Source organism: Aphelocoma coerulescens, chromosome 1A, assembly GCF_041296385.1.
Source record: "Aphelocoma coerulescens isolate FSJ_1873_10779 chromosome 1A, UR_Acoe_1.0, whole genome shotgun sequence".
Lineage (NCBI taxonomy): Eukaryota > Metazoa > Chordata > Aves > Passeriformes > Corvidae > Aphelocoma > Aphelocoma coerulescens.
Window position 1 is genome coordinate 30,360,147 of NC_091014.1, and position 16,425 is coordinate 30,376,571.

Consider the following 16,425-nt stretch of genomic DNA (forward strand, 5'->3'; position numbering starts at 1 on the left):
CCCAGTGCATGCCCTGGAGAGTGCAGACATTACACTGCCTTAGCTGTGGTGTCAATTGGATTGTTCTCAGACCCTCCCGCTGCACAAGTGGCAGCAGAGCCAGAGAGTAGTTGGGATATCGTGTAGTGCTGAACTTTGAGCCTGAAACACCCAGAATAATTTGAAGTTCTGCTAGCTCAGGATTGTACTTACGCATAACTCAGCCTTCCTTTGCCCATCTTTAATCTGTAACTTTACAAATTTAGTTTTTACTCTTTTTTTTTTCCAGGACAAGAAAGGGTAAAAAAAAATTTGGACACTGTCCTAAACTATCTCCAGGCACCAGGCCCATATCTGCAGGGGAATGCTGTGATCTCCCATGGCTGCCAAAACATTTGTGTGGAATTTAAGAAATTTGTTTTGATCTTCAGACCCATAATTGTGTAGCAGTCTTACTGAACAGTCAATAGCAGAAAGAAATGAATAAAAGGGTGATAGGAGAGCTTTACAACTTGCTCTCCTCTTTTGAATCCCTTCTGTGGTTGCAAAATAGATGAGTAAGTAAGGCTAAGTTAGACCCCTTTAATTAGTGACAATAGCCCTATTCTGGTATCTGATGCCAATTTAGTCAGTATTTCTGCTAGTACCCAATTTGGTAGTGACATCAACAGTTTCCCAACACTTGCTGCCTGCACTTGGGGATCTGTGCCCAACAATGACAGGGTGGCATTTAAAGCATTCTGCACCCAAGGAGGCATCAGTCTTCCATGCTGCCTCCTTGGAGTGGAGATGAGGTCCCATACTCATGGCCGACACTTCAGTTACCTGCTACACAAATGGGAAACTCCGACGGTCTTTACAGGAGAATCAGCTTCTTTCAAGAATGCCTTGCAGGACCCCTGCCTCATGCTGCAAAGCAACACAAACGACAAACAATTCAGACAACTGAACATGGGAACTGTAGAATTGAAGACAAATTGAGAGAACCCACACAGACCACTGTTTTATAACCTGCTTCAGTAGCAAAGAACAGTTTTTATATACAATGACATGAAGCCTTAGACAAAGCCCCCTTCTCAAGTTTCTTACCTCCTTTGTTACTTGAATTTGCAAGCACGGATGCTTTCATAGTTTCTTGCTTCAGAAGCAGTACTCCCAGGAATATCTCAACTTCCATCATAACCAAAAGCAGTAATGAATCATCTCTGCAGTAAATTAGCAGGGTCCTCTTGGCACTTTGCGATCAAATTCCCACTGTCTGTTGTTTATCCCCAAATTGCCCACCTGTATTTCTTGCACTTTCTCCTAGACAGTACAAATACATTCAGAGAGAGGTTCTGAACAATTAAATAATTTTATTTACCATTTTATCATAAGACACCCTAAGCATCACCACTGCCAGTCAAGATTGTAGTGCACTTACATTAGTTTTCACCAAAAATACTTTCTTGTCAGATTGCTCACAGGCAAGAAGTATTTATTTATTCCTGGGAAAGGCATTTCAATGTGTGTCACTATTCTAGGCATCAAAAACATCTATTTATGCTCCTCTGAAACCAACAATACGTGAAATAACTGTATGTGAAATAACTATAGGGGCATAAATTTTTAAACCATTTCATTATCATTAACTGTGTAGCATTTATCATAGAAAAAAAAATAGTCTTTGCACTGTGATTCCTACTGTTTCTTTCTTTCCAGACACTTCCCCCCAGCTTTCCTGCCAAGCTTTCAGAATTTTAAATTGTTCAATATAGTCTTTGAACTGAGGTCAGGAAGAGGTCAGTTGGAGGCAGTATCCCAATGGGTTACTATACACTAGGCTAAATGCAAAGTATTGCCATCTTTAATATTTAAAGGAGTGCTTAACTGGAATTGAACATAGTTTATCAGACAGAAAATTTGTAGCATCTCATGATGCAAATTGTACTTTCTGACTGCTACACAGAGACCTTTTAAATAGATCAATATACTATGGTTTTCCTAGAGCACCTTTAGATTTTTTTATATGAAATTTGCATATATTAAAAAATTACAACCACACAAAATCTTTCATTCACAGAGATGTTTATTTTTGTCTTCAATGTTTGTAGGGAATACGATTTCACTACAAAAGTGTCTCAGAGAAACTCCATTCAAAGTCTAGGCTTAAGAATGAAGGGAAAATATACTTTCAGCTGTACCAGTCCTGAGCAAAGTTTAAAAAAAAATTTTAAAAAAAATCCTCTAGAGATAGGAAGCAGCACCAATTAAACCAGAGGGCCTCTTACTGATATCTGCTCATGCTTTCTTTTCTGCTTTGAGAATTGGTAAAGACTTAGGTAGGAAAAATTACTTTATTAGAACATGGACATAAGATTTACAGTCCCAATCTCTCACCAAATACCACCCTTTTTTTTATAGTTAGAGTCCAGGGCCTCAGTTTTACTTTCTGTTAAGTAGTCAGGACTGCTAACAGCAAGACTGTTGCCCCCATGGTGTAACATTTTCTCTTACTCAAATTGGTAAATAAATATTTATTTAATATACTTCTTTTAATAAATATTTATTTCCTATCAATATCAAGTTCCTGAAAAGTTACATTGTTCTTAGAAGTATACTACTCGTAGCAGTTATAAAACTTCTGATAACATCAGGTCTCAAAATAATTCAAGTGGCTTACAATCTGTCTCTTGTTGTTTCAGTGAAAGGATTTCAAGCCATTGGTAGCTCTCAGTACTTAATAGTTGGTTTATCCAGGACATTCAGATTCAATCTGACAAAGTAAATACTTCTAAGAGTCAGAACAGAAAAGGCACTTACTCATTTTGGGGAAGACACCTGGCAGGTAAGATTTTTATTTTCAAAATAACAAGCCCTTTTTTTTAATAATAAAACCCTTAAAAAACTAGTTGGATAAACATAAACCCTATGAACAAAACCAACTTAGGTACCCATTCCCAAGAAAGATAATACTGTCATTGATTGAGAAACTGAGAAATGTGAAAGCATCCAGTTTTATTCACTTCTGTGATATTCCAGTAGACCATCACAGCTGACTAGAAGAAAAAATCTCCTCCAAAGAATGGATGTTTTACAAATTGAAAGCCTCAAAAATTTCTGGACTATTTTTTGTTAGGTACTTGTATCAGCAATAAAATGTAAGATTCTAATGTGTATAACCAGGAACATCACCTTGGTTACAACTGATAACCTGTGACTTCATCCAGAGGAGTAAATCTTTTATCAAACTTCCTTGCAATTGAATCATTGCCTCAGTGATGCTCTGTGTAAGGCACTTAGTAAATTTTAAGAGCATCTGACAGTACTGTTGGTAGTTTTGATTTGTTTGTGAGGATGCTCTAACAACGCTTCAAGATTAACAAGTTAAGGTGTGGAATAATCACTGAAAACAGCCATATGAATTACTGGCCACAAAACTCTTCAGAAACCACATCCATTCTAGTCTGGGTTCTTATTACCCTTGCAACAAAAAGCTATCCTTTTCTTAGCAGTCCAGGAATTAGACCCTTTAAAATTGTGTAGTGGCTAATTGTATGAGAGGAATTAATTTTGTTCCTAACTCTTTCATCAAAACTTTTGCCCTTTCAATAAATAACCTGTATCCAAGAGTGAAATGTTCATGGTATTTACTACTCAATTCACAATTAGGCCAAAGGTCACTGAACCAACAGGGATCAAGAATTATAAAGCAAGACACACCTCTAAGAAGTGTGATGTTGCCTACTTCCACTACAGTACACAGAGAAAGGAACACTAAACAGACAAAAAAAAGACAAAGAAGCCATTATATGGCTCTTCTAGGGATTATTCTGGAAAGACATTTTCTTTGTTCTTCCTTCCCCCCTCGTTATCCTCTGTCTTTTTGTTGGACTGGGGGTTTTTGAAGGTGTTTTACATTTTAGAAACAGAAGCTGCCTACTCAGAATTTCTGTAGGAAAGCTAAGAAAGAACTCAGTACCTGTGCATGCTCCTGAGATCTCCGTCTCCAGCAGGGACTAAGAGCATTTTACTTGGCAACATTCTGCCTCCATCAGTTGGAAAGAATTTTGCTTATTTTGCCACATATGGAAGCCTCCCTGCATAGAATAAGACCACTTGCAGAAATGCAGATAATTGGCATCCCAGAATGCCAGGTACCTCAGAGCGTTTGAATGGTACAGGATCAGTGTAACTGAGTTTGCTCAGCAAGAATCTGTTCAGGTAGTCAATTATATAGAAACAAAATTGATATTGACCTCTAAGATCCCCATACCATTATTCTGAAAGACCATGTTGATCTTACCAAAATATAATTGAAGAACTGGGAACAGCAGTCAAATTCCTCACTTACAAAAGCAAGCATAATAAATTACTTCAAACTCACTGCATCCTCAAGATGTACTTAAGAGAAACAAAAAAAAAAAAGGAGAAGGAATCAGGAATTAGAATGTGTTTCCTTCAGAGGTGGGAGTAACGATAATACATAAAACCTGAAGATTCCCCTTGCCTAGATTAATTCATAGCTGAAGGCTGTTACAGTAAAAGATGATCAGTCAGATGCCAGATTTTCCTGCTCAGAGACTTGTGCCATCAGGAACTGGGCTTGACACTGAAGCACTTTTATTTATTCTGTGCAAAGAAGGATCAGTTTGAAATAGATTATTCATGGATGGCAGTTATATATTAGATGCCTACAAACAGCAGATTAGATCTCTGTGTTCCCAAAGTGGATATTCAGAAAGTAGAATCGGCCTGACCCCTCACTTGTCTTAATAGATGCAAAGTGATTTAACAACTCCATCCTTCTTTAGTGACAAATCACTGGGACTATCTTTGAACCAAACAGAATGTGCAGTTTGCAGACTCTAGTGATCTTGGTAAGAGGGTAAAGAGCCACATTTCATTAGCCTGGGTTATGCTTATTTCCTTTTTCTGCATCCTTTTGCTTCTTCACACAGAAGAGGAAAATCACATGCATGTGGGTAGCAAGTTATCAAAAAATACATTAATAGGCTCTTTTCCTCAGCTATCTTCTCAGTAACTCCATTGTAAATTAAAGGTCCATTGGTCTACAGCTACATGTCTTAGAAGCTTGAGGAAGCACATTCACTTTGCTTTGACCAAGATCAATATTTATATATAGATGTGCTGGTTTTGGCTGGGATCATTAATTTTCTTCACAGTAGCTAGCATGGGCCTGCGTTTTGGATTTGTGCTGGAAACATGCTGGTTCTACAGGGATATTTCAGCTGTTGCTGAGCAGAGCTTACACAGTCAAGGCCTTTTTTGCTTCTCACCCCACCCCAGCAGTGAGCAGGCTGGGGGTGCACAAGGAGTTGTGAGGAGACACAGCTGGGACAGCTGACCACAACTGACCACAGGAAGATCTCAGACCATGTGGTGTCATGCTCAGCATATAGACCTGAGGGAACAAGAAGGAAGAGTGGGATGTTTGGAGTAGTGCTGTTTTTTCACCCCAGTCACCACTACCTGTGATGGAGCTCTGCTTTCCTGGGGATGGCTGAACACCTGCCTGCCCAGGGGAAGTGGTGAATGTTCTGCTTTGCTTGCATGTGCAACTTTCGCTTTACCTGTTAAATTGTCTTTATCCCAACCCATGACTCTTACTCTTTGAATTCTCTCACCCACTGCACAGAGGGAGAATGTGCAAAGGGCAGTGTGGTACTTACTTGCCAGCTGGGGTTAAACCATGACAGAAAACTGTGTAATTAAAGACTACACTTTTCCAGGTGGCCTAGATCCTGAAAACATAGTCCTGCTCAAATATTCCTCCCTCTGCCAAGATATGCCGTACTCTCTACAAAACAATTAACATTTTGGAACTACTTTTTAGAATATTGTTACTGAACAATATTTTTTCTGGTGGTAATTTTCTTTTTAAACATATGGGACAAGAAGTGATAAGGTTACAATTTTGTCTTTTACAAAACCCCAAAAGGGACAGCAATCCCTTGTGATAATTCTTATTAATAATCATTAGGAGCCACGGAATATGCTTTTGCCCTTCATCTTCCATGTTTAACTTCTTAAAAGTACACCTAAAACTTCCTGCGCCCATTAAACTGTCTGCTCCTAAAATCTGCCATCAGCAGACAGAGCAAGTTCATTCTGATGACTTTTATCTGTCTCCCATAATAAAAGGAGCAAGATTAGGATTGAATACATCAGAGTGATTCAGTGGTGGTTTGTTTTTATTAATTTTCATCAACACAGTTAAATAGAGGTTGTAATCAGCTCCTGCATTACTACAACTCTACAATCTGAAACTGATTTTTTTTCCCACTGCTTTTTCTTTCACTGTTTGAATCCAATGGTACAGTTTAGGTAGGGGGAACACACCTGGACTCCTAGGCCTCATTAACAGACATCACAATCTTTTGGCACAATGTCTTAGGAAGGTCATGTAAACATCACTTGCTGTTGGATAATAGCATTTTCCAGCAAGCATGCAGTTTTCCATTGCTGTTGTACCATTTACTCTATTCTAGGCAGGAAGTTATAATAATTTATCTATAGAGTACTGATTTGTAATTAACTTGTGAAGTACTTTTCCAAATTTAATATAGTGGTTAAACCCTGTTAATTCTTGTTAAAACATGGGTTCTTTAGATATCAAACTAAAGTCAATATATGATTGTTGTCTTAGACAAGTCTTCTAAGTCTCTTTTAACAGTTTCTCCTCTGTTTAAAACTTTAAGAGCACAAAAGAAAATCATCCGAGCTTCTACAGTTTGAATGATTTTACTGTACAGTTTTTGCTACTTTGAAGTTACAACCTTCCAAATTGAGACTGCTCTGACATAAGTTGGGGCATAATTTCAGGTTAGGAAAACCTCTGAAAACTCAAACTGTATTTCCAGCACACCCAAATCTTAACATTGAGATAGAAGTATGCATTTGCAAAATGCCATATTTGACTGACTGGTCCACCAGCCAAAACCAGCATTAAATTTTTATCTTACCTATCTTATTCCTGAGTAGGCACAGGCTAAATTTACAAGTATAGCACTTGCTGTTGCCTTTGGAGAAATTAAATGTAAATGCCTTTCTATTTCCCTACAGTTTCTGATTTTGAATGAAGTACACCCAGACTCCCTAGTAGGGAGAAGAGCCAAATAAAGGCATGTTAGAGAAAGAAAACCCCAAACAGATACAGTTAAAGAACCCTGGATGAAAAGTACACAACAGACAGTTCCATGCCAAATCAATCCTGTATAACAAAGTAAAATCAATCAGCAAAATGTAGGAAACTGTCAGGCTTTTGAGACAGGAGAGAAAAAAAGTAAAGAATCTAAGTTGCAAGATGTGAAGTTTAGAAGACCTGCCTAAACACTAGTGAACCAATAGAAACAAATTCTAGAAAGTACTCTGTCTTGCATGGCTACTTGAAAATGTGCTATTCATAATATTAAAAAAAAGTAAAGTGCACAAATTATAAAATCAAACCATTTTTGAGATTTTACAATCTATGCCCCAAAACACCAAGTATCTAGATAAACACATAATAGGTTAAAACTTCAGTCATATTCTTAATATCATGACTCTTCATATCAAGAAATTTAAATTTTTAAATGTAATTTATTTATTACTACCTCCTCTGTTGGAATCAAGATTTTATATGGCATAATTCAACCTGCTACTGAGAAGAATTTTTGTTTATCTCTAATATGTAGATTTAAATTAATGAAAAAAAGAAATCAGTCTCAACTGTATATTGTTCTTTTTCTTATACCACCTATAATTAATGGCAAAGTTAGGAAGATAAGAGACTGAATTACTATACCCTTTATCAATGAACTATTTATATTTAATTTTCCCCCTTTTCTCCCCCCTTTTCCTTTCTGAAACCAGACAATCAATCAGCACATAAAGGAACTCATTTACATGGAACACTATCACACTTGTCTTTGTTGGGCCACCATTTCATTAACATCCCAGGATGTATGGCTGTTGCAGACTGGTGCATATATAGATTTAACAAATAACAGTTCTTATGCAGAGAGCAATCACAGAGAAACTTAGCTAATCAGAACACATTACAACATTAAATTTTCACTTTTTATAAATGGAGTAAAGATGCTTTTAAATATATTTACAGTTAGAAAAAAGGACTTAGGATTACTACAAGTCAAAATTATTTAGAAATTATGAAAGTGAAGTTCACTTAAATTATATTATGAACAGATTCAAATGCAGTATTTTGCTTAGAATTTGTCTACTCTGCTGTCAGTATTGTCATATCCCTTTAATCACCAACAGGCAAAAACCTAACTTTGCTTAATGCTAAAACAAGCATCATTGCAATGAAACTCTGGCAACCTAATAGTTCAATTAAAACCACCTCAGCTTTTTAGATCCTGACTTCTGTTGCACCTGTAGTAGAAATTGCTCTTCAGTGTCTTGTTCCATAAAGAACAGTGAGACTTTTTGCACTCCTTTTGATAACCATACTTGTACCACATTTTTGAGATTATTCTCTAGAGACAGTTGAATCATAGTAAAATCCACTCCATCCTTCCTTTCAAACCAAACGGCTACTTAATTCTGAAGATAGAGTCCTCTTGTTGGCAGTGCTGGGTGGTTTATTCACATAAACTTAAATAAAAATACATTTCCCATTTAGTGAATTACTCGTAATAGATTATTATTTCTTTGCAAGGAATTCTGAAATGTGTTAGCATTCACTACATTTTAAATTAGAAACACATTTCATAAAACTTCTTGCAATGAGATTTACTATCCTTAAACTGCTTACTTTAAGCAGTTTCAGTTCTTTTGTAATCCATTACATCAGTATATTCTGCAAATAGTCCCACCTAAAAATAAAATATAAAAAAATAAAGTTGAGAAGCATGTATTTTTCTTTTAAAAACTAGTGTATGTTATTCTGAACATTAGCCCGGCCCCCAAAAACATTTAAGAACCTTAAAAAGCATTGTTTTACAGATACTAAATTTGGCCAGGTAACAGCAATGAACAGACATCCTATTTAGTAAGATAAAGCAGAATACATAATAAACAGGTCAGTAGTTATCCATCTGAATTAGCCTATAATTAACATTTGATGTCTAAAAAGTTTAAACAGCAACACCAAGGGATGAGGTATGTATGTTCTCAGATATCACATCAGACTCTCATTTTATGCAACTAACTGTATTTCACAACTAGCATCTTACAAAATAGAACAGTACCATTGTGCCTGTAAGTACTGCATTAAAAACAGAAAAATACATTACTACAAGAAACCACCAAACATCACAATTGTCAGGGGCTACAAAAATCCATCGTTTTAAGCTGTTAAGAAGACATATCATATGTTGGTAATAATTTGGGGCTGGATTCAATACCAAGAAGGTCCATCCAACTTGCACATGGGCTTAAAAATATATTTACTTTGAATGAAAAAGAAAAGGCTCACAGGAGTGTAAGTGCACTACCTCACTAAAAGGAGCTAAATGGACTTTTGTACTGAACCAGAATATATAATTTAAAATCTATACATGAATTGTATGTATGTATCAAAACACTTATTGGTTGTAAACAAAAATGCAAAATCTGTATTCACAAAAATATTTTATTGGTAATGTTACATAATACCAGATGGTATTGTAAATAGTTCTGCTCTGTATCAGTATATTGCTAAGTGCGTAAATGTTGACAGTTTATGCCATAAAGTAGGATACTGAGTCTTCTTCAAATTATTTATGACATAATATATTCTAATAGGCCAATTTAATATTAAAGAAATTTATTCAGGAACAAAAAAAAAAAAATAGAATTGTTATTTCCTTATTCTTGTGCAGCATCTGATATTCCTGTACTGAAATCATAAGTGACTACGTGACACTAGAAAAATCTGGGGCAAGGAAACAGCACTAAGCAGAAATGAGAACTGCAGTTCTGTTCTTTTTAAAGCTTTTCCAAACTTTCATATTTCCAAATAGTTTTTGCCAAATGCATCACCATCTGAGGTTCAGTATTTGTTACACAACACAGAATACCAGTGTACAGCGACAATGCAGTACTTTACCTGAATTGCAAGGTTAACTAATCAATGCTTAGAATGTGTTTTCTATTTTGCTTGTAAACATTACAATAAGTGTTTTAAGTGTCAAAAAATATTGGTAAAACCATCAACATAATTCAGTAACAGTAATCTAGTAAAATGTGTCAAACATTGGCAAAAATCCATACAAATGTTTTCTTTAATAACATTTTTCCTATTTAACCACACCAAGTACCAGCAGGTGTTTTTAAGAAGATAATTATTATGAAAATTCTGTTGCAGCAATAATTGATTAAGTTGATCTTTGACTTGCATACATATAACTATGTTTCACAATTCTCAAATAATACATATTTAGGCAGCTTGAACTATGTTATAAAAATTTAAATTCAGTACATGCCAATAGTAGAGACTCCAAGAGTTGTGTTAGAATTCACTAAACTAAAAGTGAAAATGGACATACCAATAACACTGCATAATGAACATTCAAACCACATTTTCATGGCACCCTTACACATGAAGATGAAAAAGTTGGTCTGAAGATGCTTCATAACCATTTGTACGTTGCATTTAAATTACTATAGAATCACAGAATAAGCTGACTTGGAAGGAACCCACAAGGATAATTGAGTCCAAATTCTGGCCCTGCACAGGACAGGCCCAGAGTCACACCATGCACCTGAGAGCATTGTCCAAACACTTCTTGAACTCTGTCAAGTTTGGTGCTGTGACCACTTCCCTGGAGAGCCTGTGCCAGTGCCCAACCACTCTCTGGGTGAGAAACCTTTTGTGGTATCTAAACTAAACCTCCCTTGACTCAGCTTCATGCTGTTACTGTTTCTACCACTGCACTTTTTTTCTTTCCTTTTTTTTTTTTTTTAACTGCATCATGTCCACTCAACATATCAATTATGCATGACTAATCTGTCATGAAAATGTGGTAACAGGTGACAGAAGTTATGTATTTGCATGTTTTGAAGAGACTAAAGAAACTGGAGGAAATAAACTTTAATGAGATTCCCCATTCAGTGATGACGCTTCTCCTCTGGGTGAAGATGACCTGGACATTCCCCTCTCTGTGTTGTCAGAGCTAGAACCACTCTGACTGTGTTGATCTGCAGAAGTAGCACTGGAAGCAGGTGGCGACTTAGTTTTCTCCTTAAAGTCTGTAATAATGACTGTCAGATCTCCAACGGTAACTTCCAAATGCTGAGCGCTACTTCGATCCACATTTTTCAACCTTGGCCTAAATAAAGGAAATAATCATATTAAAAGCACACACACCATCTTATTATCTTGTCTCCCTCCTACTTTTTAGGAGCTCTGGAGAACAAACGTGTATATAAGATTTCTTTTTGCAACATGTATTATGTAGGAAAACAATATACCAGAAGTATTAATGGTGGTTTCCTAGTATGTTTTACATTGAAATAGTTGAATAGAACACATTACCTTCTTCTAAAACTATTTAGAACTTGACATGATGAATAATGTCACTGTGCAAAAATATGTATGTGAATGTTTTCACTTTTGAAACCCAAGTCTTTATTGTGACTATGCAAAGTTACAAATTTGATCCAAGGAAACATCCATCTCTGCAGGAGACTGAAGCAACAATTCTAAGTAGAAAATTATGCTCAGTAATGAAGATGTTGGTGTCTGTCTTTTGAATTCAACAGCACAGACAGTGCTAACTTGCAGCAGGTGTTACCTCATTTCAAAACCTCACTAGGATCACTAGTGTACTATTTGAACTGGACTTTGTGTTCACAGTATAACTCTGGTATTCCTGGCATAGGCTCTGTTCTAAATTATGCAGAGATGAGTGTTACATACAGTGTTGATAGGGTAACATCATCTAATCTTTTAATTGTTTGATTTTTCACAACAAAAAGAACTAAAGAATAATTTTACTTACATTTTGCCATCATATTTTTGCTAGTGACAAGCATAAAGTACTTTCAATTTAGTCCTTTCCCATGATCACCATGAAAAACTGGTACCGGACAGCTGAATACATACAAGCAGTTATGAACAGCAGAGTTTATTTATTGAGTGCATTTAACTGACTCCACAGCTATCACTGGCTCAAGCTGCAATGAAATAATGACATCGCATGTTCACAGGTGTGACAGCAGCAAAGCCCTAACCCTTACGCTATCATCTGACTTTGTTTGAAGTAGAATTGGTTCCCATTCACTTCAGCTGAAACTACTCCTGCCTTTCCTCCACTAGAACTGAGATAGGCTTTGACATCGTGCTCCCCTGAGGCTGAAACAGCATGACTGAAGCATCTCAGAAAAAACTGCAGATCTGCATCACTGGAATAGAAAGAAAACTTCAGAATTATCAACTTGTGCAAGTGCTGTGTACCTGGAGTTTATTAATTATATTAAATGTGCATGAAGATTTTTATGGTTGTTTCCAGTAATAATAGACATATTTTAAGGCAAAAAGAAAAGGATATCCTTTCCCCAAAGAATACTGAAGAAATCTGCTTAAACAAATCAAGCATTCTTAATTACTATCCTACCTAGTGAAACAATTCTTGGAAAAATTAACTGTTTGAAGCATTAAAAAAGAATAGCAATTCTTAATGCAAGGTAATACTGGTATTTTGGTACAAGATTTTATTTTAGTTATTTTTCAGATTTCTTTACTCTTTCCCTATCTCACTTTTTTACTGTACATTTTTACTGTACTATTGCAATTTACCCACTAATATTTCAATTTATAATTTTTAATTGGCTTAACTAAGGCTCACTATACTAATGTCAAATGCTTCATAACTGAAGAACTTCAGCTGCATGAGGTAAGCTTGGTAATTTGAGTATTTAAAAATGAAAAAAGGAAAGGAAATAACACCTCAGTGTCCTTAATCCTAACCATGACTTTCCTAATAACTGCTCTCTCTTGACTCTCAGTCTCTCCCTTGTTCTGATCCTAATGATCCTATTTCAGGCACAACAGAAGCATCTGCTACTTCTCTGCATAACTAATCCCAAAGGATATTTCTTGGCTGGGCTATTTTGGACTGCTTCCAAAGTAAAAAAAAAAAAAAAAAAAAAAAAAAAAAAAATCAATACTTCCTCCCATATTTGCTTAGGCTTCATGTCTTATCTACTTCTCAGCTTTTTTGGCACAGCATTCTTGCCACAATAACTTTATGCTTAGATTATGATGAATTAGGGGTTAAACCTGCTGCTTTGGTTTAGCAGTTTGCACCCTCCTTCCTTACAGCAAGATCAAGGCTTTTACAACTGCTTGTCTGTACTGCAATATTTCATGTTTTCAGTTCTAAGAGTCTTTCAGCATCCCAGATGTAGCATAGAGACTTCTATCACTAGGTAATACACATACCTTATCCTGTCACATTAATTTATGCCCTAGTTCAGCCCTTCAAAGCTAAAGGGTTCTACAAGGCTATCAATAACCAAGTTCTTTTCCCTACTAATCTGCAGTCTGGTACTGGTTCTCTCTCCTCCCACTACTATTTTGCATGAAAACCTGTCACTTCCACCCCCTCTCTTTTCCAGAGATTAATCAATTTGCCTATCAACAGTTCTGTATGATGTGACAAATACTTCTATAACCCTTAAAACAATATCCTTAATAACCCTTAAAAAGTCTTTCTTCATTCAGCTGGATCTCCATCTTCTGGCCACAACTACACACTGCAGATCTTCACATTTTATAGACAGCCTAAACCAATGAAACTCCACACCAATATATAACCTAACTGTTTGCCACAGCACTTAGAAAGCAGTAAAATCAAAGAACATTTTCTTATTTTTGTTTGTAAATTACATTTTACCAATACTGCAAAAGTTTCTAAATTTTTTACCTGGTTTTCTTATGACTGTTCTTTTTGCTTGTTGTTTCCTTTTCACTTTTTTCCTTTTCTACTTTGTCTTTTTTCTCTTTCTTTGATTGTGTAGGGGGCACAAATTGCTGAGGAACCTGTTGTGCAACCAGCTGAGAGACAGGTCGAGGTTTCCTGTGTGCACATATATATAGACATGCATAATGCTTAGACTTTGCAAGTCTCAAACTGTCTACACTTCAGTTATTAACATTAACTATCACTGTAAGAAGAAATATTGTTTAAACAAATCTTGCTGCTAACACTCCATTAAGATAGCATATAAAATTTAAACCCATTATAGCCTTTTGTTTCACTTACATGCATTATCAACAAATGAGATTTCTTTTTTTTATTTTACAAGATTTAGAGACCATACTTTGCAATGTGCCCTCTTCTCCCAGCTGTCATATCCAAACAGAGAGCTCAGAGTGAGCTCCAAAAGACAAAAATTACTTTACCACCCACTCCCAGCCGCTTCAAATGATGAAATGGTCTGTTCTGAGTCTATTCCAATACAGAAGTAGACAATCCATATCACAAAAAGGAAAAAGCTGACCTTTGAGGTACCAGAGCTAAAGCCATTGTTTGCCTTATAGAATAAAACTTAAGTGTTTTCAGCTCAAACAAATTCATTGCAGGCAATAATAAATCCTGTTGGGTATCATTTTTATCATGTTCACTGGAACAAAATACACTGCTAATTAATATTAGTAGGATATAGCTGTAAGAACACCTGTACTTCGGAAGCTGGCAACAGAAACATATGCCTGCAATCCACCAGTATACACAGTGCAGGTTTCATTTCCAAGTTTTGATCCAAGCTAAAAACCAGTGTGAGAAGAGCAATGGCAGGCTAAAGAATTTCAACAGTTTATTATTTTTACATTTTCCAAAATATTATTTTGAAATTAATTTTTTATTCTGTTTCGTATTGAAATACAATGATCCTATTTGAAATGAAACATTTTACTCATTCCATTGCAAGTGTATTTACTTGCTATGTAGTTTTGAAATTAAGAAATTTCAAGTCATGATATATAAAAAAGGTTCTGTTATTAAGACTTTGAAGATGTAAATTTCTTCTCCAAAAGAATGCTTGCCCTGCCAGCTCTTGGGTTTTGTTAGTTGGATTGTGATGTTAGGTTTTTTAAAATAGAAAAAGCACAAATTATATGCACTGTGATACTCTGAAAATACAAAACCACTATTAAAGCAACAGAAGCTATCAGCTCACACACATACTTATTTATCCCAGCCCACAGGATCACACTACTGGCATTTCTTGCTTGGGCAAAGAGATGAGAAAAATAAAAAATGCAGGAAATCAAGGCAGCTCCCATTAACAAGTTGTATTTTCAGTAATGATTGCAATATTTCAAAAGTTAGAGTGAAAGCCAAATTACAAGAATTTATAAAGTGTGGGAAAGGCAGTTAATATAAATCAGCTGAGATTTCATGATTCTTCACAGTAAGTTCTTAACAAATTAAAATAAATTAAAAGAAAGACTATTAATAAATTGTCAACACAATAGAACTTTGGGATAAAAACTAGACTACCCCTTACCCACTCATGAACTAAGCCTACGCTGACTCTGGAGAGATGAAGGACAGGAACAAATCATTTAAGTGAAAACTACCCAGCTTATATCAACTGAAAACTATATGACTACAGGCTTTCCAGGAGAGCACTAGGACCTTGCAAAGTATGCACTGTATTGAGTCCACAATGAACAACTCAAACGGACTTAATGGACTACAAATATGTAGGTTAACAGAGTACAGAAGACATTTTTAAGAAAATTTGTTTCAGAATTGTTTTGACCTTTTGTCATGATAGTTCACAACACAGCAAGAACCACGAAGGTGTAATTGATGCACAAGCTTATAATTTCAGGTAGAACACACTTGTGATATGCAAAGAAAACTGATTATCTGTCTTGAATTGAAGATTGTTCCAGGAGATAGGGATACAGTTTCTCATGACAGTTAAGTGACAATCCTGTCATTACTAAATAGTGACCTGAGAGAATAATCTGACATGCTACTTATGAACTAAGACACTTCTTGACAGAAAATGAATTGTTTCCCAGGACTGTGGAAAACACCATGAATATGGAAACTTGCTAAAAAGGGGTGGAGAGGGGGGGAAAAACAATCTTAGCCAAGTAAGTTCTCATTTTATAAAAATTTCAGTTCCTGAGGGTAAACTAGATAATCTCTATTACAGTACAGCTGGGAAATTAAGCTTAGTTCTAAGTCCTAGGCTTAGAACATTTTTTCTAATACCATGAAACAAATGAGACTGAAAAAAATCCTGTCAACAAGGAACAGAAGTCAGTAAAGACAAAAAACCCACAGAGAAATCACACTTTGGAAGGTGCACTAAAAATTAATCAAGAGGTTCTTTTATGTGGCTTTGCTGTGACAAGAGATTCCACTCCATTTTATTCCTTCCATTAAAGAGCCCTCTTTTTGTTGTCAATTTTTTCTGTAGCTATCAGTTATATCTCTGTTCTAAATTTTATTATCTGCTTTGTCACATCCCAATTTATTAAATGAGGCATTCAATGTC

The 16,425-nt window shown here is 35.8% G+C and overlaps 2 protein-coding genes across 4 annotated transcripts in view; both read right to left on the bottom strand.

Annotated features, from left to right (window-relative positions):
• GXYLT1 (glucoside xylosyltransferase 1) overlaps window positions 1-1,963 on the bottom strand; it is a 46,897-nt gene extending 44,934 nt beyond the window's left edge. Inside the window, exons 1-2 of one of the 2 annotated variants that reach the window (XM_068997615.1) lie at window positions 1,069-1,963; window positions 805-888 (exon numbers count right to left, since the gene is read on the bottom strand). In XM_068997615.1, coding sequence (XP_068853716.1) covers window positions 805-887 — 83 coding nt within the window. In that variant the 5' untranslated portion in view covers window position 888; window positions 1,069-1,963. Of the gene's footprint in view, window positions 1-804; window positions 987-1,068 lie in introns of those variants that run through there. The other variant, XM_068997606.1, reaches the window with a different exon arrangement.
• Window positions 1,964-2,029: 66 nt separating this feature from the next.
• YAF2 (YY1 associated factor 2) overlaps window positions 2,030-16,425 on the bottom strand; it is a 32,122-nt gene continuing 17,726 nt past the window's right edge. The window contains exons 3-4 of one of the 2 annotated variants that reach the window (XM_068997636.1): window positions 13,833-13,985; window positions 2,030-11,234 (exon numbers count right to left, since the gene is read on the bottom strand). In XM_068997636.1, the coding sequence (XP_068853737.1) occupies window positions 10,997-11,234; window positions 13,833-13,985 (391 nt within the window). In that variant the 3' untranslated portion in view covers window positions 2,030-10,996. The other variant, XM_068997644.1, reaches the window with a different exon arrangement.